Source organism: Nyctereutes procyonoides, unplaced genomic scaffold (genome assembly GCF_905146905.1).
Source record: "Nyctereutes procyonoides isolate TBG_1078 unplaced genomic scaffold, NYPRO_anot_genome, whole genome shotgun sequence".
Taxonomy (NCBI): domain Eukaryota; kingdom Metazoa; phylum Chordata; class Mammalia; order Carnivora; family Canidae; genus Nyctereutes; species Nyctereutes procyonoides.
In genome coordinates this window covers 75,896,164-75,919,858 of record NW_026575146.1, presented here as the reverse complement: position 1 = coordinate 75,919,858, position 23,695 = coordinate 75,896,164, and the positions used below count along the sequence as shown (strand labels likewise).

Here is a 23,695-nt window from a genome sequence, read left to right as displayed (position 1 = left end):
CCTTTGGGGAGGATAAAAATGTTTTGGAACTAGATGGGTGAATGTGCTAAATGCCACTGAATTGTTCATTTAAAAATAGTTAATTCTGTGTTATGTGCATTTCTCTTCAATTAAATAGAAGAGAGAGGGTTAGGTAAGCAGGGGAAGCAGATGGAAGGCCACTGGAGCCATCTAGGTGGGAGGTAATGGTGGCCTGGAGCACCTTAACAGCCAAGGAAGTGGTTGAAAAATGGGCAGATGCTGTTTAAATTTAGAAGGTAGAGTCAACAGTCCTTACTGAGGACATCCTCATATCTATGTCCTGTATGGACTGATATGAAGTAAGGACTGATATGAAGTGTGGGGGAACTAGAGGAATCACGAATGATTCCAAGATTTCAACCTTATTAAATATTTGCTGAGCAATCAGTGTGCATGGGAGAGAAAATGGGTCCGAGAAGCAGAGGGCAGGGCCAGGAGGGGAGCTGAAGAGGCTGTCTCCACCAGGAGCACTCCCAGGAGCTCCCTTTGAGCCACCCCGTACCATGCCTCCTCGATGAAGCCGATGACAAATTTGCGCACTTCGATCGACTTGTCCGCTTGGAAGGCGATGATCTCCTGCCAACATCAGGAAGGCGGGTCAGGACTGCACCAGGATCCATCCCGTTACCCCTATACTCACACCCTCTCTCCCCCATTGGTCACTCACATCCAGAAAGTTGTCCAGTAGTGTAGGATCTTTGTTGATGATCAGTTCCTGGACCTGGAAGGACACTGGGGATGAGGAGGAGAGCCACACATATAAAACCAGGCTCCAATCAGTACAGATAGGAGCATGTAGGAAAAAACAGCATAGAGGTAGGCAGCAGAGAAATTCAGTTCAAATCCTGGCTTTGCCACTCCCAACCATGGCCCTAGCAAGTGGCTTGCCCTGAGTTTGTCTGCTCTTCTATAAAATGGGGGATCTTAAACACCAACTCATGGGGCTCTTGTGAGGCTTTAATAAGAAGACCATATAAGGTGCAGGGCCCTAATCAGTAGTAAGCACATGATACACCAGGGGGCTAAAGAAGAGGGAAATGCTGTATGAATTCCTTCCTGAGACTCATCCATCAATTCTCTCCACTCTCCTTCTGTTTCTATTCCCCATTCACACTGCCACAATTCAGCAGGCGTTTCATGACAGAGAGAACCCATCTCCTGATGTCCTTGGACTTCCCAGGCTCTTTGGAATAAACTCTTCCAAACAGATGTCCTCAGAGAAGCCTGGTGCCAGCACATGCCCAGCTCCTACTGCTGAGAGGTCAGGTCAGCTACCCAAGGCCACACGATGAGCAAGGAGCAGAACTAGGGTCTCACCCAGGCAATCTGACCTCTGAATTGCACCTGCCTCCTGGTCTGAACCATACCTGGCCCCTCCCCTCTAAGTCTTCATGTCTTCTTTTGCCTTTGCATAAGCTCCTCTCAAGACACTCTCCCTTTCTCACTTAGCCTGCTTTTCTCCTTATTCTCCAGCTCTTCCAGAAAGCCCTTCCCTGACTCCCCAGCTCTAGGCTGAGTCAGCAGTCCCCTCGAGGCTCCCACAGCAAAACTGGGTTCCTCCATCCCAGCCCTGTCCACTTTGTTCCCACTGTGTGGTAACCTGCATGTCTTTCCCACTAGACAGAAACCTGGCAGAGAGAAAATATAAGGATGAAGAGCATAGGATTTGGAGCTGGAATCCAGTATTCAAGTCCTAGTTCAACTAGCTTCTGGCATACTGACCTGAGGCTCATTATTCTAAGTTCTGAGACTCCGCTTTCTGTAGAAATTGGGCACCACATTACCCTGCTTCACAGAGCTTTTGTGAGAATTATTATTTTTATTTTTTTAAAGATTTTATTTATTTATTCATGAGAGACACACAGAGGCAGAGACAAAGGCAGAAGGAGAAGCAGGCTCTCTGCAGGAAGCCTGATGTGGGACTCATCCCCAGACCCTGAGATTATGACCTGAGCCAAAGGGAGACACTCAATCACTCAGGTGCCCCACTTTTGTGAGAATTAAATGACAGCATGCTTGTACGGCACCGGACACCACAGTAAGCATATCTTAAATGTGGACACTAGTGTTATAGCAATATCTTCTTTTTCACATGTTCCCACCCCTACCCTTGTGTTGCTTAGCCCAGCATCACCCCATCCCCTCACCTGTTTGAGTACTGTGATCTTTGAATCATTGGTAATCAGTGCTGCCTGGTTCAGGAGATCCACCACCTGGAAGGAGGGGGAGAGGCAGGTGATGGTGCTAGTTTTGCCAGCCCACCCAATTTGGCACCCTGTGGGCCCTGCAGCTGAGGGCGGAATGCCCAAAGACCGGGGCTGTGCCTCCCCATCTAAGCCCTTCTCTCTCTCTCTTTTTTAAAGATTTTATTTATTTATTCATGAGAGACATACAGAGAGAGAGAGAGAGGCAGAGACACAGGCAAAGGGAGAAGCAGGCTCCATGCAGGGAGCCCGATGTGGAACTCAATCCCAGGACTCCAGAATCACACCCTGGGCCAAAGCAGGCGCTAAACCGCCGAGCCACCCAGGGATCCCCTCTTTCTCTTTTTTTAATGATTTTATTTATTTATTCATGAGAGATACACAGAGAAAGGCAGAGACATAGGCAGAGGGAGAAGCAGGCTCCCTGTAGGGAGCCCAATGTAGGACCTGATCCCAGAACCCCAGGATCATGCCCTGAGCCAAAGACAGATGCTCAACCACTGAACCACCCAGGCATCCCTAAGCCCTTCTCTCTATGCTCACTCTTTCTGAGGTGGTCATGCCATCGATGCCCGGCCCCTCCTCCTGTGTGAAGAACTGTGATGCCACGCTCCGCCGAGTGACACTATCTCCACTGCTGCCTGCCATGGCTGTTGTCCGGTACTTCCTGGAGAAAAAGAGGATAGATCAAGCTCTGGGACCCTGTGGATAGGGTGGACCTTCACTCTGCCATCCACAAAGGTCGCAACTCTCCTTTCCATTCTGTCCTGTCCTGTGGGATCTTCTGAAGCCCCTCTCCCATCCCAGAGTCTGTCTTAGACTGTATATGTAGGGGTTATAATTTGGGAGAGACTGATGTCTCCCAGGTCAGAGGCAGTACCTCGTGGAGTACCAGGCTTCACCTCTAGTACTTTACACGTACCAGGCTGACTACAGACAACTGCTGAATGACTGAACAAATGAACACACAGCAGCCACCTCGCTGGTTTCTGTGCCTCATATTGCCATCTGGACTGTACTCTGGACCAGTCAGGACATCAAGCTTTCTAAAACATAGCTCTGAGGAATACTAGGTACAGAGTTCCACACGCTAAGTATTCAACACAACAGAAAAGGCTAGTTAAAATAAATCACATTTCAGCCATTTTCTGGAATACTATGGAGTTGTTTTTTTAAAAAGGGGATGGGGGAAGGAGAGACTTTAGGGCATCTGTCCCCAAAGTCACATTTGGCAAAACTATTTAATAAGGATCCATTACATCATTATTCCTAACAGCAAAAGACTATTAACAACTCAAGCATTCTCAAACAGGCAGACTGGCTGAAAAACCATGTTAAATCCACATAATAAAAGACTATGCAACTGTAAAAAGAAATGAGGGATGAAAAAAGAAGGAAAATCTCTATACATTGCTAGAACAATGGATTCCAGCATCTATTAAGTAAAAACATGCAAAATGAAGACAATGTTTGCCACATGCTCCCTTCTTAATAAAGGGATATATACATACACACGTGTTTTTTAAAGACCCTGAAAAGACAAAGCAAAAAGCAGAAGAGGGGGAAAAATAAAAAAAAATCTGGCGAGTGTCAATGTATTATCATAAAAAGATGTCTGTGACAGCCTATAGCATCACAGAATACAGCAACTCAATCCATTTTTGTCAAGTTTGTGTATGTATACACAGAATGAACTGGGTCCGTTTCCTTTTTTGTGAAACAGGGATGACAACAGTGTTTACCTCCCAGGACTATTCTGAAGAATAGATGAGTTAGTATACCAAAATAAACACAAGATCAATACAGCTACTATTTTTACGTACATACTCCTGAAAAATATCTGAAGGGTGTTGCTTAAACTGTTAAAGACAATTTGAGGAGGGTGAAAAAGATGTACATTTTAAAAGGAATGCAATATATTGGGTACACCTGGGTGGCTCAGTGGTTAAGCGTCTGCCTTCGGCTCAGGACATGATCCTGGAGTCCCGGGCTCAAGTCCCACATCAGGCTCCCTGCATGGAGCCTGCTTCTCCCTCTGCCTGTTTCTCTGCCTCTCTCTCTGTGTCTCTCATGAATACATGAATAAAATCTTAAAAAAAAAAGGAATGCAATATATTGTACACAGTATTCAACAAATGTCTGCTGAATGAGTATCCAATGGTGTTCTTCCTAGTCTCCTTGTCACCTGTCACAGCCACACCTTGCTTAGAGTCGAAGACATCATCCTCACCAAGGCCTAGGACTTTGTATGAGGGCTCCCTCACTTTCTTCTAGGGTCTCTGCTCCACGTCTGCCCTAACTGGGCAGTCTCCCTCTCCATCTATTCCGTCTCCCTCTCCATCTATTACTCTGTTTTTCTACACAGCATTTATTATCATCAACATGTAAGCTCCATGAAGGCCAGGATTTGTGTTTGTTCACTTTCAAGATCTCCATCATGTGAACAGTGCTTAGCACCTAGTAAGTACTCAATAAATATCTGAGTGAATGCCAAAGGGTCTCCCCAATTACTGGACTCAGGATCCCCCCCTCCTCTTTGGCTCTAGAATGCTTGAAAAATAATAGCTAATATTTAAGAATATGTGCTGGGCACAATTCTAATACACATGCTGACTTTTTTTTTTTTAAGATTTTATTTATTTATTTATTTATTTGAAAGAGACAAAGGTAGGGAGAGGAAAGCACGAGCAGAGAGGAGAGGATAAAGTAGGCTCCCCACTGAACAGGGAGCCTGATGCAGGGCTCGATCCCAGGACCCTGGAATTATGATCTGAGCCCATGACAGACGCTTAACCAACTGAGCCACCCAGGCACCCCACATGTTAACTTATTTAAACTTCACAACACCCACTCTTTGAGGCAGGTATAGTTTTTAAGCTCCATTTTACAAATGAGGAAATTTGAAGGCAAGGGAGGTAAAGTCACTTGACTGAAGGCTCAGAGCCTCTAAGATACAGATGCAGCAGTAGGACTGCAGAATCTATCCTCCTCATCACTGTGCAGGACCGCCTCTCTGAAAGGAATTCCTTCTCTATCCCAGATCTATTGTGCAAGCCAAGAGGCATGGTCACCTGACAACCAGCATTCTGCTGTCCCTTATCAGAACATAATGAACCTTTTCATGATCAACCTTTCCAACCTTTCCACTCTCTCCATGACAATCATACATTGAGATCTACCTTTTTTATTTTTTTAACCCTGTGTTCTTCCCCTTCTTCTTTTTGGTTTATCCTTAAAAAAAAAAAAAAAAGTATATCCACATTTCCCTTTTCTTTTGTAAAAAAGGGAGCATATAATAGGCACTACCTTCTATTTCATTTGTCTTCACTGAATATATTCTGGAACCCACTCTATCACAGTGTATAGGTATTTTCGTGATTCCCTCCCTGAAACCCCGCATTTCCTTTCACAGTTGCATATTTTATTATGTAGATGTTATCAGCTTTTTTTCTGCCAGTCTCTCGATTAAAGAACATTTGGGGTGTCTATAGCATTTTTGCTATTACCAACTACCATTGTTTCCCCTTGTCTCCCAGTGTACTCCTTACGGAGTACCACTACCCCAATCCCACCTGGGAGTATGACGACTCCCCCCATACACGAAGTAACCCCAGAAATATCTTTCATTCATTCTACGAAATTCAACCGGGTGTCTTCAGTGTGACCAGCGCTGTGCTGGGAACACAGCGATAACCAACACATACTCTAAGCCCCTGTCCCCGTGGAGCTCACGATCAAGGACCTAATCAAAAAACCCCACAGATAAAGGTCCAGTGATAAATCAGACCACATGTGACATGAAGGAAAGGCACAGGGACCTATGAGAGCGTTTAAGAGGCGAATTTCGGGACGGAGGGCGGGAAAGGAGGGCTTTGCAGGGGAAGTGACGTTGATGCCGAGACCCGAAAGATGAATGGGAGTTAGCCAGGCAGAATGGGTAAAAGGATGTTGCGGGCAGAGGGGACAGCATGTGCAAAAATCCTGAGGCGGGAAGGCGCGTGGCGAGTTTGAGGAACCGGAAGGCTAGTGCATGTGAGGAGTGAGGAACGAGCAGAAAGGCCGAGCCGGGGCCGGCGGGGCGGACGCACCTTGGGGGCCACGTTGGAACTTTGCCCCGAGGGCACTGGGGAGCCACGGGAGGGTCCTGAGCTGGGGAAGAAACTGGGGTCCCGAACGTCACTGCTCCCCTTTCCTCGCAGCGCCCCAACCCGCCGGTCAGCGCCCCTGCCGCGTCAGGGTCCCTCCTCCCTTCGTTCCCGGGCCCCCACGCCGCCCCCCGCTCACCGCGGCGCCGACCTCCGTCCCCCTCGCGCCCCCTCAGCAGCGCCTCTTCACAGACGCCGCCGTCGCCATCTTCCGTTCGCCGCCGGGACACTGCGCACGCGCCGCGCACACAGGGCCGCTGGGAAATGGAGTCCACACTTGAGGCCCGCCCCCTCCCCTACCTCCTGCGGCGCGAGAGGCCTTCCGCCTCCCCCCCGCCCCTACTCGACGAGGCCCGGGAGCTTTTCATTTCCGGCCTTTGAACGCTAAGCCTTAAGGGAAATGTAGTCCCTTAGCAGAGGCACTGGACGGAAAGGGAGGTAGAGGCTTCTGGGAAATGGAGTACACGGTGGTTCTGAGTCCCTGGACGGCTGGTGTTAGAGCGAGCGGAGAGTCCGGGCAGCGAAGCTCCGAGGTCCTGGAGGTGGCCTGTTGCCCCAGTGGAGTCTAAGCAGAGTCCCCGATCCCCTCCACCTTAGGTCCTGGCCATTTACGCGGTCTGGAGCATTTCCAGCTGTCGGAAGCTTCAGTCTTCCAGTCCGTCCAATCGGAATGTGGGGCCGAGGGTCTCTTATGGTCCTCACCGTAGCATACGGACCTCTGGAGTCCCCTGAGCTCTGAGGCCCCTTTCCTCCGTCTCGGTCTTGCCGGGCTCTGGCTGTTCGCCCACTCCTGTCCAAATAATGAAACCCGCTGGGGCAGAAGAGCCCCAGGGTTCTGCCCTTGGGGAGAACTTTAGCATGAGCAGTGTCGCCCACCCGTGGCTCGCTTGCTCTTCCACCACCTACAGCTCTCACGGCCTCGGGCTGCGGCTCCCGGCGCCTGAGGTCTGTCTCCGCGCAATCCCGCAGGGGGCGCCCCAGGCCGAGCGCGCCGCCCTCGGGGAGGCGGGAGGGGAGCCCGGGGCGGGCAAGGGCGGGGGGGGCGGGGGGGGGTGTCCCAGCTATAAAGCGTGGCCGCCTCCCGCGGCGCCCAGGACGGCTGGGACCCCGGGCGGTCGGACGGGCGGGCAGCGGTCGGAACTCGAGCCGTGCCGGCTGAGAGATCTGAAGCGCTCGGTTCCCCCCGGGCCGGAGCGAGGGCGGGAGGGGGCGCAGGCCCGGGGGATGCTGGGCTCGGTGAAGATGGAGGCCCATGACCTGGCCGAGTGGAGCTACTACCCGGAGGCGGGCGAGGTGTGTCCTCGGGGATGGCGGAGCGGGAAGTGGGGGGCAGGAATCAGGGTGCGAGCGTGAATGGGGGTAAGGATGGGGTGTGGGATCGAATGGGGGTTCCGACTACTGTTGAGGAGCAGAGGAACCTGAGACACGGAGACCAGGTGTAGGAGTCAGGGATGGGGGAAGGAGGCATGGGAGTGCGGTTTCGGCTGGTTGGAGCGAGGGCTCAAACGGAAAAATTTAGGCAAGGGTCAGGTCATAGTTTAAACGTGAAGCTTGGGTGTTGGGGACCCCAAACCCAAGAGATTAAAGTGAAAAAATCAAAGATAGGAATCGGAGTTCCAGGATAGGGGATAGAGCTGGGGGATTGGGAAATGGGGTCCAAACGCAGAGGGGTGGAGGAGGGAAGACCTGGAACAAGGAGATGAGAAAAGAAAGTCACCCTTAAGGAAAGTCCGAGGTGGGAGCCCAGGGGTTGAATATAGTTAAAGATGAGGGGTCCTGGGGGTAGAAATCAGAATTGGGGTTGGGGCATAAGCATCTTGAGGGTGGCGATCTAAGAGTCAGAAAAAGGTATTGGTGCTCAGAGTTAAGAGATAGAGGCGCTCAGAGATGAAACATGGCTTGGGAACCTGTAATAACAGGTGGGTAAGAGTTGGGGCTCAGATAGATGGGGGCCCAGATGGGATCAGAGTTGGGAGCCTGAGAGCAGATGTGTGCAACAGCATTGTCAGGAGAGAGGTCAATTTCCACCCCCCATCCTTATTCATGACCCTTAGCCCTCCCGACTGAACTTCAGTGGTTTAATTGTTTTTAGAGACCCTCAGCAGGGACACTCCCTGCTGGAGACTGGAGGGTTTCAGATTTCACACCACCACCACCCCCATTCCAGTAATCTCCAGTAATTGCTAATGTCCTCTCTTGTCCCATCTATGACAAGGCCACCCTTGGAGTAGGGGGCGGAGTGGATCTTTATCCCCTCACCTCAGCAGACGGAAAGTCCTTCCCCAAGTCTAACTCCCATTCCTATTGCTGCAAGGGCTCCCCCTTAGCTGGTTCTTTCAAGCGTCAAGATTATGAAATGGCAGGGGAGGGTAGGAGGGTTAGGGGGGGTCCAGACATTTAGGTTCCTAACTTAGAAAGAGACTTTGGGCTTCTTTCAAGTCAGAAGGAGACTGGAATGTCTGAGATCTCCACGGATTCTGAGATCTGGGTGTTTACAGGGGCCCCCACTGTGCCTGAGTTCTGGGGCTGGGGTTTGAAGCTCAGGGTGGGACTCCTGGTTCCCCAGGCCTGCGGGGCTTGGCAAAGTGCCCGGGAGGGGCCAGTCCTGGGGCTGTGGAGGTGTGAGGTGCACGTGGGGTGGGGCAGGCCGACCAGGGAAGGGATTGAGAGTGCTGAGAGCTGGAACTGCTGAAGGTGTCATTTGTATGGTGGGGAAGGCAGAGACCTGGTTGGAAGTGGAGGCTCCCAGGTAGTGGGGTTGGGGGGGAATCCTAGCTGAACCCCTAGAGAGTTAGAGCCTGGGGCCATGATTTTAAAAGACCAGCTACAGATCTGTGTTGCTGGGGTTGGGGTACATCTTTAAGAAGTAAGTTGTGTGGGTCTAGGATGGAGGAGTCACTATCTGGGCACAGGCTGAAATTTAATAATTTGCACGGAAATTGTGTCAGAAATTGAGGGACCATCTAGAGTTGATTAGCATTTGGGGGCATATTTCAGAAAAAGTTAACATATGAGGTGTCGGAAATGGAAATAGGGTATCCCCAGCCTTCCCACCAGCTGAGCCACCTCCTCTCCCCGAATCTGAACAATAGGGAGAGAAACATTTGCACTTGCTCAGCAACTAAGAACTGAGAGGGTCCCCAAACTGCTTCTTGCTCACAGCACCCTCCTGCTGGGGTGATTGACACCCCCGGTCAGGCTCCCTGTCAGGAAGGAAATTGGAAAGTTAGCACCCTGGGGTGTCCCCACTGGGCTCCAGTTCTCACAGATCAGCTGGTCCAAGAGCTCCCCCCTTTTAGAAATGGGAACTCTGAAGCCTCTCAGAGTATTAGGGGCTGCTGCAGGATCAGGACTGGGACTGGGAGGAGGCTTCTGGCTTCACACTGCCTTCCCGAACTCCCTGTCACACCCTCCCCCAGAAACAATAAGGAAATGAAAGGAGAGAAAGTCCAGCCTCCTGGTATGGGGGTGCAGATCCCCTGAGGGCTTCCCCCCCAATCTCAGCCCCGCCCTGGCAGGGGAGATCCGGCTTACACCCGGACACTGGGGGTTCATCCCAGCCCTGGGGCGTGGGAAAGCCTAGGGTGGATTAGGGCTGCTGGAGTGCTTAAGGTCAGACCTCAAGGAGGACTTCCGGGTGGGTGGGGACCCAGAAAAGGACAGCCGTGGGGTCCCAATCACCCTTCTTCTGTGATACAAAAGAGCCTGATGGGGTTGGAGCATTGGAGTGTGGGTCACAGAGGGATTTAGGAACTCTCTGTGGATGCCCCTGAGTGCATTGCCTCTCCTCAGCTCTGAAAGACCCGCTTCCCTTATACTGGGGAGGAGGTGCAATCCGCCAAGGTGGTGGTGGGGATACCAGTGCACAGAGGAGGGGTAGCTGTGACTCCAGTTTTGGTGGGAGGCTTCTGGGGAGACGGTGATGCTGAGGCCAGGAGACAGAGATACAGAGAAGTGCCGGAAAGAAAGAGACATGGCAGGGGAGTGGGGCAGAGAGAGACAGGGAGAGATAGGGTGGGGGGGGAGAAAGATGGGGTTGGAGAGAGTCATGAGGAGGGAACGGCAGGGGTTTGGGGAGAGATAAGAGAGACAGGAGAAGGAGGGAAGGCAGAGGGGTGAGAAAGAGGTGGGGAGAGACAGGGCTGGGAAAAGCAGCTTGGAAGGAGACTGGGGAGTAGAGGGGAGGAGCGGAGAGGTACTGAGACAGGGAAAGAGATGGACAGATACACATGGAGCCAGCTGGGAGACTCGAGACCAGAGACAAAAGAACTCCCTGGAAATGTGTGTGTGTGTGTGTGTGTGTGTGTGTGTGTGTGTGTGTGTGTGAGAGAGAGAGAGAGAGAGAGAGAGAGATTCTCTGTCTGCGCTCAGACTAGAGTTGGTTGTCACCTGTCCCTGACTCTGCGTGACCCTGGCAATTCCCTTCTCTCTCAGGACCTTGGGAGCCGCAGACCCTTACAGTGACAGGGGACGAGACAGGACCCACTGACTCACAGCAAAGGTGGCTCCTACTGGAAATATAGCAGCACCTTCCCCCCTCCCCCCTGCACTGCTACAAGAGCCCCTCATGGGAAGGGAGCAGGACAGTTGGTGGACTAGGGGACAGAGGATGGTGGACAGTGGATGGAAGGGGTAAATACACACAGCGAGGGGTAAATACACACCACCCACCATGCTTTCTGTTTTCCGTGTTTATCTGGTTCATTTCTTGCTAGACTGTCAGGTCTGTGAAGGCAGGTCTTGAAGTCTGTCTTGGTCACTGCTTTTATAGCGCGATCCAGAGAGCCGGACTGCCTAAATTCAGAGTCCTGCCCCTTCCTTACTGTCTGACCCTGGACGACCTCTCTGGGCCTCAGCTTGGTCAGCTATACAATGGGTGTCATATAGCACCTCCCCTGTGGTTCGGTTGGTTGTAAAGGTTGAAAGGGAGCCCTTTCCTGTGAAGTGCTTGGAGCAGGGCCTGGCACAAAGTAGGTGGCCAATAGATATTTGTTCAATGGATGAAAGAAGAGAGGGTTACTTAGACCTAGCAATGCCTCTGTATTTCACTGAGCTAAGATGCATGTTTTTCATTTGAACGTTTCTGAAAATGGGATGGGTTTTACAGTCAACAGTGTCCAGGGATTGAGAATGTTTTTTTCCCCTTGCTTACTGGTACTTAAAATTAACACCGCAGCTTACAAATAGCGATGTCAGATCCCTGGGTGGCTCAGTGGTTTAGTGCCTGCCTTTGGCCCAGGGTGTGATCCTGGAGACCCAGGATCGAGTCCCACATCGGGCTCCCTGCATGGAGCCTGCTTCTCCCTCTGCCTGTGTCTCTGCCTCTCTCTCTCTCTCTCTCTCTCTCTCTCTCTGTCTCTCATGAATAAATAAATAAATAAAAATATTAAAAAAAAAAAAAAAACGGGATCCCTGGGTGGCGCAGCGGTTTGGCGCCTGCCTTTGGCCCAGGGCGCGATCCTGGAGACCCGGGATCGAATCCCACATCGGGCTCCCGGTGCATGGAGCCTGCTTCTCCCTCTGCCTGTGTCTCTGCCTCTCTCTCTCTCTCTGTGACTATCATAAATAATAAATAAAAATTAAAAAAAAAAACAAATAGTGATGTCTTAGATTCAGTGATACATAGTAACGAGACGATATATATTAGGTTGAAATGTAATTTTTTCAGACTGAAACATTTTTTAAAAAGTTTTTAGACTTTTATTTATTTAAGTAAGCTGTACACCCAGTATAGGGCTCGAACTCACGATCCTGGAGATCAAGAGTCTCATGCTCTTCTGACTGAGCCAGCCAGGTGTCCCCATATCCTGAAACATTTCTGATCTAAAACAACTGTAATTCTATAGTCCGAAAAGTGATAGAGAGTACCCGTGTAGATGAGATGGTTAGATAAATCAGGAGTTTTCAATTTTTTCAATTTTAGGATCTCTTTACATGCTTAAAAATTATTGAGGACCCCAAACAGTTTTTGTTCATGTAAGTTATGTCTATCCATCGTTACTGCGTTTAAAAAAAGTTACTGCATTAGAAATTAAAACTGAGAAATTTTTAAAATATGGATTGATTTTTTTTTTTTAAGATTTTATTCATTTGGGATGCCTAGGTGGCTCAGTGGTTGAGTGTCTGCCTTTGGCTCAGGGTGTGATCCCCGAGTTCCAGGATCGAGTCCCACATCGGGCTCCCTGCATGGAGCCTGCTTCTCCCTCTGCCTATGTCTCTGCCTCTTTCTGTGTGTCTCTCATGAATAAATAAATCTGTGTCTCTCATGAATAAATAAATAAAATCTTTAAAAAAAGATTTTATTCATTTATTTGACAGAGAAGACAAGCAGGGGGAGCAGACAGAGGGAGAAGCAGGCTCCTTGCTGAGCAGGAGGAGTGGGGCTCTATTCTGGGACCCCCAGGATCATGATCTGAGCCGAAGGCAGATTCTTAATTTTAAACTAACAATTTAAACTAATTTAAAACTAAGTAATTTTAAACTAACAATTTTTTGCATAAATATTTTGTTTTATTAATAACTATATTTCAGGGCACCTGGCTGTCTCAGCTAGTAGAGCATGCAAGTCTTGATCTCAGGGTTGTGAGTTCAAGCCCCATGTTGGGCATGGAGCCTATTTTTAAAAATTAAAATAAAATAAAATAACTACATTTCAAAACATTTAACAAGAAGAGTGGCACTGTTATATTTTTGGCAAATTTTTTCAGTGTCTGGTTCGATAGGAGACAGCTGGATTCTTGTGGCTGCTTCTACATTTGGTCTGCTGCAATGTCACATGTCCGGTGGCCTCACTTGTACACTCCTGAGAAAAAGAGAATGAAAAAGCTAATAATTTCTTAGCATTATATGCAAATAATTTTGACCTCCTGGACACCCTAAAAGGGTCTTGGAGATTCCCCAAGGCATCCTGGACCACACTTTGAGAACCACTTGAAGCATGAGCTCCAATATATGGGAATATAGGGGATGAAGGATGAAGTCAGGGATGGGGTACACGAGGATGGGGAAGAGAGAGAGACTTCCAGAGACAGCCATCTACAGACAGAGGTAAGGATGGGAGGGACTTGTAGAAGACAGGGATGCCTGGGAGGCTCAGTGGTTGACCATGTGCATTTGGCTCAGGTCATGATCTCAGAGTACTCGGATCAAATCCCTCATCAGGCTCCCCACAGGGAGCCTGCTTCTCCCTCTGCCTATGTCTCTGCCTTTCTCTCTGCGTCTTTCATGAATAAATAAAATCTTAAAAAAAAAAAAAAGAAGAGGCAAGGAAGGCAGACAGAAAGATGGACACATAGCAGGGGGGGCGGTAACCCTTTGCTGACCAGCAGAGTGGCAGCTCATTGACCTCTCCCCATCTCTCTTTCCTTGCAGGTCTACTCACCGGTGACCCCAGTGCCCAGCATGGCCCCCCTTAACTCCTACATGACCCTGAACCCTCTGAGCTCTCCCTACCCCCCCGGGGGGCTCCCTGCCTCTCCACTGCCCTCAGGACCCCTGGCTCCCCCAGCCCCTGCGGCACCCCTGGGGCCCACCTTCCCGGGCCTGGGTGCCAGCAGTGGTGGAGGCAGCAGCTCGGGGTATGGGGGCCCGGGAGCAGGGTTGGTGCCGGGCAAGGAGATGCCCAAAGGTTACCGGCGGCCACTGGCCCACGCCAAGCCGCCATATTCCTACATCTCGCTCATCACCATGGCCATCCAGCAGGCGCCGGGCAAGATGCTGACCCTGAGCGAGATCTACCAGTGGATCATGGACCTCTTCCCCTACTACCGGGAGAACCAGCAACGCTGGCAGAACTCCATCCGCCACTCTCTGTCTTTCAACGACTGCTTTGTCAAGGTGGCGCGCTCCCCAGACAAGCCGGGCAAGGGCTCCTACTGGGCCCTGCACCCCAGCTCAGGTAACATGTTTGAGAACGGCTGCTACCTGCGCCGCCAGAAGCGCTTCAAGCTGGAAGAGAAGGTGAAGAAAGGGGCTGGCGGGACCTCCACCTCCAAGAACAGTGCAGGGGCTGCCGCCTCGGCCACCAACCCTGCTGCCCAGGTCACCTCTCCCCCGCAGCCCCAGCCTCCACCACCTGAGCCGGAGGCCCCCGGCGGGGAAGATGTGGGGGCTCTGGACTGTGGCTCACCCCCTTCCTCCACACCCTATTTCACTGGCCTGGAGCTCCCGGGGGAGCTGAAGCTGGATGCACCCTACAACTTCAACCACCCTTTCTCCATCAACAATCTGATGTCAGAACAGACACCAGCACCTCCTAAACTGGACGTGGGGTTTGGGGGCTATGGGGCAGAGGGTGGGGAGCCTGGGGTGTACTACCAGGGTGTCTATTCCCGCTCTCTGCTTAACGCATCCTAGCAGGGGTGTGGGAGCATGGTGGGTGGGGTATGGCTGTAGCTCACACCATCAGGCGCTTGGGGCCTGGTTCATCCTCCTGGTGACACTTTGCTTGTCCCATCAGTTAACATCTTGGTTGGTCTATTACTGTGGTGACTGCTGTCTCTGTGAGCATCGTGTCAGTCCTTTGGGTACTGTGATAACTGTCGTTGACGTCTTGGTGTGCCCACTGGGCACTACAAAGACTGCCATGTTGATTGATGTGATTAATCTATCCATTGGGCACTCTGATGGCCGCCATCTGGGATGACATCTTAGTAGGCCCTTTGGACATGGAGATGGACATCCTCTTGACTGACCCTTTGGATGCGATGGCGATATCATTTCAATGACATCTTCTCTGGCCCGTTGGGCGCTGCAGTCACTTCCTTTTGGGTGGATTTCTTGGTGTACCAGACACCAAGTTGGCCACCATCCTGCATAACATCTCCTTTTGGCACATTGGGTGCTATGATGGCCACCATCTTGGTTGGCTGACATAACCAGTATACCGTTGTGCACTGTGACAGCTCCCACAGCCCCTGGGTTGGCCATTGTCATCCCCGTCTCTTTGGTGTGAGTTGAGTGAGGGATGGAGGTGAGAATACTCCTTGTTTTTTTCTGGAGCCCATTCCCCCCTCTGGTCCAGGAGAAACCAGAATGGACTGGCTAGGGTGTGGGGAATTTCTACTGAAGTCTGGTTCTTGCCTGGGAAGCGGGATACTGGCTGTGTTTGACCATTAAAGGCACTGTTTCTGCCTCTTGCTGAATGTCTCTTTTCCTTGGCGGGTGGGCCCTGTAGGGCTTGAACGCCTGAATTGCTGTGTCCCTGTCCCCTCTCCTTCCTGCCCCTAAGAGCTGGCTGCCTCTGGGGGAAGGGCTGGGGGAGGCATCGACCTGACCTTTGGCTCTTTGCTGTCCCTGACCCCAAGGACAGTTTGCTCACAGATAGCAGCCCCCGCAGCAGTGGGGCCAGGGCAGCAGGGGGAGGTGGCTTCGCAGTGACCAAGGCCATCTCCCCACCCCCACTCCCCAGACACACACCTCCAGCTCTGAGGCCCAAGGAGCACAGGGGCTGCTTAATTTTTGGTTAAACTGGGGAGGAGGAGAAGGCACAAACAAGGTGTTAATTAAAGGAGACAGTGTGTGTGTGTGTGTGTGTGTGTGTGTGTGTGTGTGTGTGTGTTGGGGCTTATCTGTGGGGGGGGGGGAGTGGGTTCTCCGTTGGTCATAGGATATCACTGTGCCCACTGGGGTCTCTGGGGTCTGCCTATTGTTACCCCTGAGTGTTACCTATGCTTTGTATCCCTCCATCATGTGGGTTTTTATGTCTGTTCACACTCTGGGTGTTACCTGTGGGTATCCTGGGATCTCTTACTGTTTTTTGTTTTGTTTTGTTTTTTAAATATTTTATTTATTTACTCATGAAAGACACAGAGAGGCAGACACAGGCAGAGGGAGAAGCAGGCTCCCTGCGGGGAGCCCGGTACAAGACTCGATCCCCAGACCCCAGGATCACGACCTGAGCCAAAGGCAGATGCTCAACCACTGAGCCACCAGGCGTCGGTCTCTTACTGTTTTGTGCATGTGGTTCTCTTTATACACCTACCGGGTCCTTGTGGGTCTCACACTGTTAGGCTCACGTCTCCATATGTCAGTTTGCGTACCTGATGCCTCCAGGAATCTCTGTGTGGCTCAGTCGGTGTCACAGACCTGCCTGTCGCTGTGTGTTTTGTGTACCTCTGTGTCAGCATCTGCCTGTATGTTTAAAAGAGTCCGCCTGTGCCCACCTATTATGCCTGTCACTGTTGTGTGGAGGGTCCCCTGTCACTTCTGCAGGCAGGTGTGTGGAGAAGGAGCTCGGTCCTCCTTTGGCAGCTCTGGGCCTCTGGGGGTTGGTGGGTGTCTGGGTGTCCCTGTTCCTCCAGGTCTCTCCCTAGGCTCCCGAGTCTGGTTATCAGGTGCTCAGATGCTCTAATCGCGTGGCTCTGGGGGGAAGAGGGTGTGCACACCCTGCCTCTCACTTCACAGAGTGGAAGCTGAGGCTCAGAAGGGAAGGGACTGGGCCAGCGTCATTCAGCCAGGCTAGAGCAGGTGGGCAGGTTTGGTCTTATTTTTGTCTTTCCTTCTTTGGGGTTTGCCTTTCTCGGTCCTTGGTTCTCTAGTGGCTCATTCATTTGTTCCTCAGACATTCGTTCAGAGACCAAAGGCTGCCTGTTTACGAGTGTGTGCAGTGTCTCCCCCCAGTTTCTGTGTGTCCATATTTCTATCTCTTAGTGTCCTCTCTCTGTGTCACTCTGTCCTTAGCCCTCTCTTTGGGCTGGGCTGTTGTCTCTTGGCTTTTTTGAACACTTTTTTATTTTTATTTTTTTTTTTAATTTTTATTTATTTATGATAGTCACACACACAGAGAGAGAGGCAGAGACACAGGCAGAGGGAGAAGCAGGCTCCATGCACCGGGAGCCCGACGTGGGACCCGATCCCGGGTCTCCAGGATCGCGCCCCGGGCCAAAGGCAGGCGCCAAACCGCTGCGCCACCCAGGGATCCCCTTTTTTGAACACTTTTGCTCATCCTCTGTAGTCTACCTCTTAGACAGCCGGCCTTGTGCTTTCTCTCTCATTCACTCCATTGCTTGGACTCTGTCCCTCCCTCTCTCTGGGCCCTGGGTGGCTCCCTCCTTCTCTTGGGGACTGTGATTCCTTTCCTGGGTCTGTCCCCCCCACCCTCGCCACCCCCACTCCTTTGGATCTCCAGCCTCACTCCTCCTTCTCTCATCTCCCGTTCCCTGAGTTTCTGCCTCTACCTGCCACCTCGCAGGCCAGGCCCTCTATTTCTGTCGCTGTGCCCGCCCTGCCCGGCTGCGTGTCACCACCCCCCCCCCCCGCCCCCTGCCATGCTGGCTCCCCGTCAGCCGTCCCACCAGCCTCGGCTGTCCTGGGCAGGCCGGGGAATTCCTCCTGGTTCCTGGAAAAAACAACTGGGGCCGAGAGAAAGGCCCTCAGTCTCCCCGGGCGCCTGCCCCCCTCCCTCGGGCCTGGGGGTCTCTCCCGGAGTCGGCCGGCCCGAGGCAGGAAGCCCTGCGGTTTCTGGCTTCTCCCAGGCGGCCTCCGGATCTGGCCCCCGCCCCCCGGCCAACAGCCCAAATATTATTCCGCAGGAGGAGTCGGTGGTGGCGGGAGGAGGCCCAGGCTGAAAGAGGCTTTCAGGGCGGCCAGGCCTGGGGCTTCCTGTCCCCAGGCTTGGGCCTCAGGCCGCCCCAGTAGGGACCTCAGGTGGCCGGAGGGGCGGGTGTTGTTGTAGGGTCCTGGGGGGAGGGTGGGGCCATCCGTCAGGGTGTCTGGTGGCCACCGGCTCGGCTGGCGTGGGCAGGTGTGACCCCCACCCCAGGGACAACCGGCTGATGTCCAGCGTGGAAAAATACCACGCTCAGACGTGGGACGCCTGGACAGACCGGAGGATGCCAGGGATCAGGGACGGAGGGATAGCCACGGGGATGGGAGAAGCCAGGGCTGGGACAGGTGATGCTGGACAGAGCCTGTGGGCCTGAGGTGACACAGTCCAAGGGAGGGGCCCATGGGTGGGGAAACAGAGGGCCTGGGCAGGGTCCCAGCTGTGGGCAGAGGTCCCATTACATCAGAAGGCGTGTGAGAATAATGTTAAAAGAATATTCATAATAGCTACCGGGGCTTCTCATCTGCCCGGCATTGTGTGAGCACTGTACTTACAGAATGGATTGACTCAATCCTTCCCACTCCCTATATATTATTATTGGTGAAACTGAGGCAGGATGAGGTGAAGCCACTTGCCCAAGGTCACAGGGGTAGTGTAGCGGGGGAGCTAGGACTTGAACCCTTGGCAGTTTGGCCCAGAGCCAGTGCCCTTAATCACTGTGCTGTTCTAGAGTATGAGAGGGGTGACAGCACAGCCAGGGCCCTGGGGTCCTGAGTCCTCCCTTGGAGTCAGCCCTATTCCCTGCCACAACCTGCAACAGGAGGAGGGAACCACCCCCAGGAGCCAGCAGTCCAGGGGGGTTACAAGTGTGTCTGTGTGTATCTGTGTCACTGGATGTCACACATCTATCTTGGTGTCAGCATGTCAGGATCATTGTGTCGCAGGCTTCTGTGTTACTCGTGCTGTGTCTCTCTGGTCAGCATTTTAGGGTGTGTCGTATGTGCCTGCCTGTCACTGTGTCCTCTCTGTCACTCTTTGTGCCTTGTCACTGCATCTCTGTGCCTAACCTCATGTTTGCCTATCATTGTACCCTGATGTCTATTCCTGTGTGTCTGTCACTGTGTCTGCTCCAGTGTGTCTCTGTCACTGGGTGCTGTGAGTCTGTTTATGTCTCTGTCACTCTGGGTTTGCCTATATCTGTCCCTGTTTGTCACCATGTCTGTTCCCCTATGTGTCACCATCTACCGAGGTGTCGCCGTGTGCGTTACTCACCACCCAGGCCACAGGTGGGCGTGTCGGGCCCACTGGTGCCAGGACGAGGGCCCAGCCCATCCCACCCTCGCCTGCCGTGGGCCAGGCTGGGCGCCTGTTTGCAATGCCTGCCACAGGTAAACACCAAGATCCGGAACCCAAGGGCCACCTCCCTCACCTCCGTTCCCTGCCCCTTGGCTTGGCCAGGACTGGGCTTGTACCAGAGTCCCACAGGTGCTGCCCCCAAACTGGAGATGTGCCCTCACCCACTCGTCACCCATGGGCACAAGCCTCCCCCAAGCCCCCAGCCTCGGCTGGCCCTGTCTGCCTCTCCATCTGCTTCTCTCTCTCTGGCTATCTCCTGGCCTCTCTCTCTCTCCCTCTGTTCCTTGCTGTCCTTACTTCCTCCCACCTGAGTCACTCTGCGGCTTCGCCTTTCTCTGGAATGACCCCCATCTGCCTTCTGTCACTGTCCCTCTATGTCCAACTTTCTCTGTTTCCCCGCAGTGAAGTTTAATTCCCACCCCCTTTTTAAAAAAGATTTTTATTTATTTATTCATGAGAGACACAGAGAGAGGCAGACATAGGCAGAGGGAGAAGCAGGCTCCCTCCTGGGAGCCCGATGCCAGACTCGATCCCATGACCCTGGGATCATGTCCTGAACCAAACACAGACGCTCAACCACGGAGCCCCCAGGTGCCCCTCTCTCACCTCCTGATCTGCCTCGATTGGAGTCAGACTTCTCCCCCTGCCCCTTGGGTTCTGACTCTGGGTCTCTGCCTTTCTGTTGCTCTTTCCACGCTTTGTAAGTTTCTCTCTCCTGTCACTGTGTCCCTCTCGGCCTGTGTCTGTCGGTCTTGGCTGCTCATCTCTGCGTGTCTCGGAGCCCCCAGCCCCCACAGGAGCAGACTGCTGCCATCCCCGGACCCCTAGGGAAGTGTGTGGCCCCCAGCCTCCCAACCCCAGCCCACTGGTATATATATATACATACATATATAAAGGTATATGCACATATTATTTATATCTGTACCCGGTGGCAGGAGGGGCAGACACTGGGGCCTTTGTGTAGCCGCTGCCCGCTGCCTGCCCGCCCGCCACTCCTCTCCCTTCGTCCCTGCCACCCGCCCGCCTCCACTCCCCCCCCACCCACAGAAAGGTTCCTGTGGGGCCTGCCAGCTTCCTCTGCCTGAGGTGTGAGTGGGCACGCCACGGGCGAGGCGGGCAGGGGGGCCTGGGGACTTTTCCAGCTCCAGGGAAGCTTTCCGGGTGGGGAAGAAATGGGACTTCTCAGCCGGCTGGCTGACTGTCTCAGCCGCGCGTCTGTTGTCCCTGGGCGTCCCCGGGTCCTCACCTGGCTTCTCCCCGGGAGTCTGTCCATCCACCTAATGTCATTCTGACTTCTGCGCTGTTGCTTTGGGGCTTGTTCACTTGGGCACACAGTGTTGTCGGGCCCAGGTGCTAGGCCGTCTGGGAAGCCCCAGACACGGGGAAATGAGATGCTGTCCACCCCAGCTGATTCCTGGCTATTTCTGTCTCATTTCCTCCATTCTCTTCATTCAGTGCATGAAACCCTCTACCCATTCCTATTAAAATAAAATCTGAAGTCCTAACCACGGCCTACAGGGCCCCCGAGCTTCCCCTACCACCTCTCTAACCTCGTTCTTTTTCTTTTTTTTAAAATCTCACTTTTAAGTCATCTCTATTCCCAACGTGGGGCTCGAGCCTACCACCCTGAGATCGAGAGTAGCACGCTCTACTGGCTGAGCCAGCCAGGTGCCCCTTCTGACCTCATCCCTCCCCTTTGGCACAGCGGTACTGGCCACCTGGCTGCTGCTGGAACAAACCAAGCAGGCTCCTGCCTCAGGGCCTTTGCATCTGCTACTCCCCGATTTCCCCCTGGCTCGCTCCCTCCTCTCTTCTTTCAGTTTAGTGTCAGCTCCTCAGAAAGACCTCCTCTACCTCCTTCTTGAGGTAGCAGCAACCTCCATCACTCTCTATCCCCTTCCCCCGGTTTACTTTTTCTCCTTAGGACTTACCACCTCGTGGCTGTCACGTTTTATGGATCTGTCTGTATCTCCTACCCCAATGTTTGCTCCATGAGAGGAGGGGCTGCATTCATTCCCAGTTGTATCCATAGCACCTACCGCAGTGCTTGTCACATGAAGGATGCTGAATATTTCTCGAAGGGAAGGAGCACATTACTCTATCCGCCCTTTTAACTAACTCTGTTTTGGGTGATGCTGGGTTCAGAGCGCCGACTGAGACAGCCCTGGCCCTGCCCTCATGGGGCTGACAGTTCATTCACCAGGGATAATCCAGAATGTGCTGGGCTGGTATAGGGGAATGCAGGGTTTGTGAGAACCCAGAAATGACACTTGACACAGCCTGGGGATCCAGGAGGGCTTCCTGGAGGAGGTGTCAGCTGAGTGGGAGTGAGCCAGGCCTTGTTGTGGGGACCAAGTGATCAAGTCAGACTCAGCTTGGCCCTTCTTCATGGATCTGCGTTCTTTCTCTCAGTCTCCTAGGACTTGAGTTTGAGGATGTCTCAACTCTCTGTTTCAAACCCACACCTTCCCCTGATTTCAGTCTTTCTTTCTTCCGATCTCAATTCCTCTCTCCCTCCTTCGAGGTCCCTGTTCTTGGCATCTCATCTGTGCATCTCAGTGTCTCTGAACCTCTCTGGGGATTTCTCTACTTAGCTTTTCTGAAAGTCTGTCTGCATCTCTGTGTCCACGGCATCTCCCCCATCTCAGAGGGTCTCTCGAGCTCTCTTGTCCCCTCCGGGTCTCTGTCTTCTTCCAGTGAGCTGATCTCTATAGCTCCTACTCCACCTCTCCCTCTCCACCTTCACCATCATTCCCTGGGTCTCCCTGTCCATTTCTCCTTTTGGGAAGTTTCTTCATCTACTCACTGATTCCCCCAATAAATCCAGAACCCCTCCACTCTGGCCCCACCCTGGCACAGGGGGGAAGGGGGGATGGATCCAGCCCCTCACACCCACACAGGTCAGACCGTCTGTTCTGTTAATGGTTAACTCAACCTCTATCTAGAATACACACCAGCCAGGCTGGGGGTGACTCCCCTGCCCACCCTCCCACACCAGCTGTTCTTAAAGGACCAGGTGTCCTCCCCAGCTCTTCAGCCCTCACCAGGGGGTCCTGGTGTTTGGAGGCCCTGAGAATGGGGGGAAACTGCCTAGTGCTGGGGTCTGCAGAGCAGGGGCAGGGGGATGCCACAAGATTGCTGGGGATGGGTGCCCAGGCCTGGAGCTCCAGCCGGTGTCTCCCTTGCCCCAGGCTTATCACCTGATATATTTAATCAGGGCTGGTTTTCCCAGCCCAGCCCAGGGCCCAGGCTGGCAGTACCAGGGGTGACAACACCTGAGGCCTGATGGCTGGGGGAGGGGATGGGAGCACCCCCTCCCTCCAGCCCAAGAACTGGGGGTTCAAAAGTTAAGGGTCCTCCAGATGTTGAGGACAAAGTCCCCAGGTCCCTAATATTTGGGATTTGGGACATGTGGATCTGCCAGATATGTGTGGGACACGTGGGTAGCTAAGAGGATGAGTCGACTATAGGGTCTTCCAGACTTAGGTGGTGGGACACCTGTGTTCCTGAGATGTGGGGCAGGTGGGGTCTCAGGGCTGTGTGCCAGTGCTGCGTGGTCACAGGACACACTATCATTCCCCATCTTTCCGTCCATCTGCTGGCCTTGGCGCCCCGCATCGCCCCTTCCCGCAATCTCCACTTTGGGGTCCCACAGGGAGACTGCAGGAGTGGGGGCTGGGCTCTTGGGGCGGCCCCCTCCCCTTAACCCGTGCTTTGCCGCAGGCTCCTCAGGCCCCGCCTCTTGACGCCAGAGAGCAGGAAGTCCTGGTTAATGATCAGCCCATCGGGACAGGTGCGGGACAAGGCCGCGCACATCAGAGGCGGCCGGCTGCAAGGGTTGTGCCTTTTACCCTGCCAGTCACGGTGTCCTAGGATGGCCACTATTGAGACTGGTCTCCCAAGATGGGCGCGAGGAGCACAGTTCAGGGCACCACCAGAGGCAGGAAGCAGTCCCCTTGTTTCCAGGAATCCTGTTAGGGTACCCCACAGAGGTAAATTTCCTCTCCTAGGTCAGTCCCCCTAAGCAATGTAGCCTAATTCTCTGCCTCTGAGCAAGAACTCACTATCCTTCCCTTCTAGGAAGCCTCCTGATGCCTCCTTCCCCTCTCCTGGAGGGCGCGGAGTCCCCTCACGTCCCGGGCAGATACAGGGGCTGGACTGGAAGGGAAACCTCCTTCCCTAGGTTGGCTCTGGTTCCCACGCAAGGAGCCTCCCGTGCTCTGGGCCTCAGTTCTGCCATCTGGAAAATGGGCAGATGGCTAGCACGCTTGAGCTGCGGCCCGCCTTTCTAAAAACAGCCAACGGGCCCGCCTGAGTGGAGGGCGCCACCTGGAGGCTACAACGCAAAGTCCCTTCCCTGCAGGACCAGTTCGGTCCCAGAGAGGGCGCAGCATCTCACACAACTAAGGGACCAAGAAGAAAAA

General features: G+C 53.0%; 2 protein-coding genes across 3 annotated transcripts in view; one reads left to right on the top strand and one right to left on the bottom strand.

Annotated features, from left to right (window-relative positions):
* SYMPK (symplekin scaffold protein) overlaps positions 1-6,600 on the bottom strand; it is a 36,941-nt gene extending 30,341 nt beyond the window's left edge. The window contains exons 1-5 of one of the 2 annotated variants that reach the window (XM_055310353.1): positions 6,522-6,600; positions 2,769-2,892; positions 2,169-2,234; positions 689-742; positions 524-597 (exon numbers count right to left, since the gene is read on the bottom strand). In XM_055310353.1, coding sequence (XP_055166328.1) covers positions 524-597; positions 689-742; positions 2,169-2,234; positions 2,769-2,873 — 299 coding nt within the window. In that variant the 5' untranslated portion in view covers positions 2,874-2,892; positions 6,522-6,600. Of the gene's footprint in view, positions 1-523; positions 598-688; positions 743-2,168; positions 2,235-2,768; positions 2,893-6,509 lie in introns of both variants that reach the window. The other variant, XM_055310352.1, reaches the window with a different exon arrangement.
* A 945-nt stretch (positions 6,601-7,545) lies between these two features.
* Positions 7,546-14,725, top strand: FOXA3 (forkhead box A3). The gene is made up of 2 exons (XM_055311507.1): positions 7,546-7,663; positions 13,742-14,725. Exons 1-2 carry the CDS (start codon positions 7,595-7,597, stop codon positions 14,723-14,725), a joined length of 1,053 nt encoding a protein of 350 aa, XP_055167482.1. The 5' UTR covers positions 7,546-7,594.
* The last annotated feature ends 8,970 nt before the right edge of the window (positions 14,726-23,695 follow it).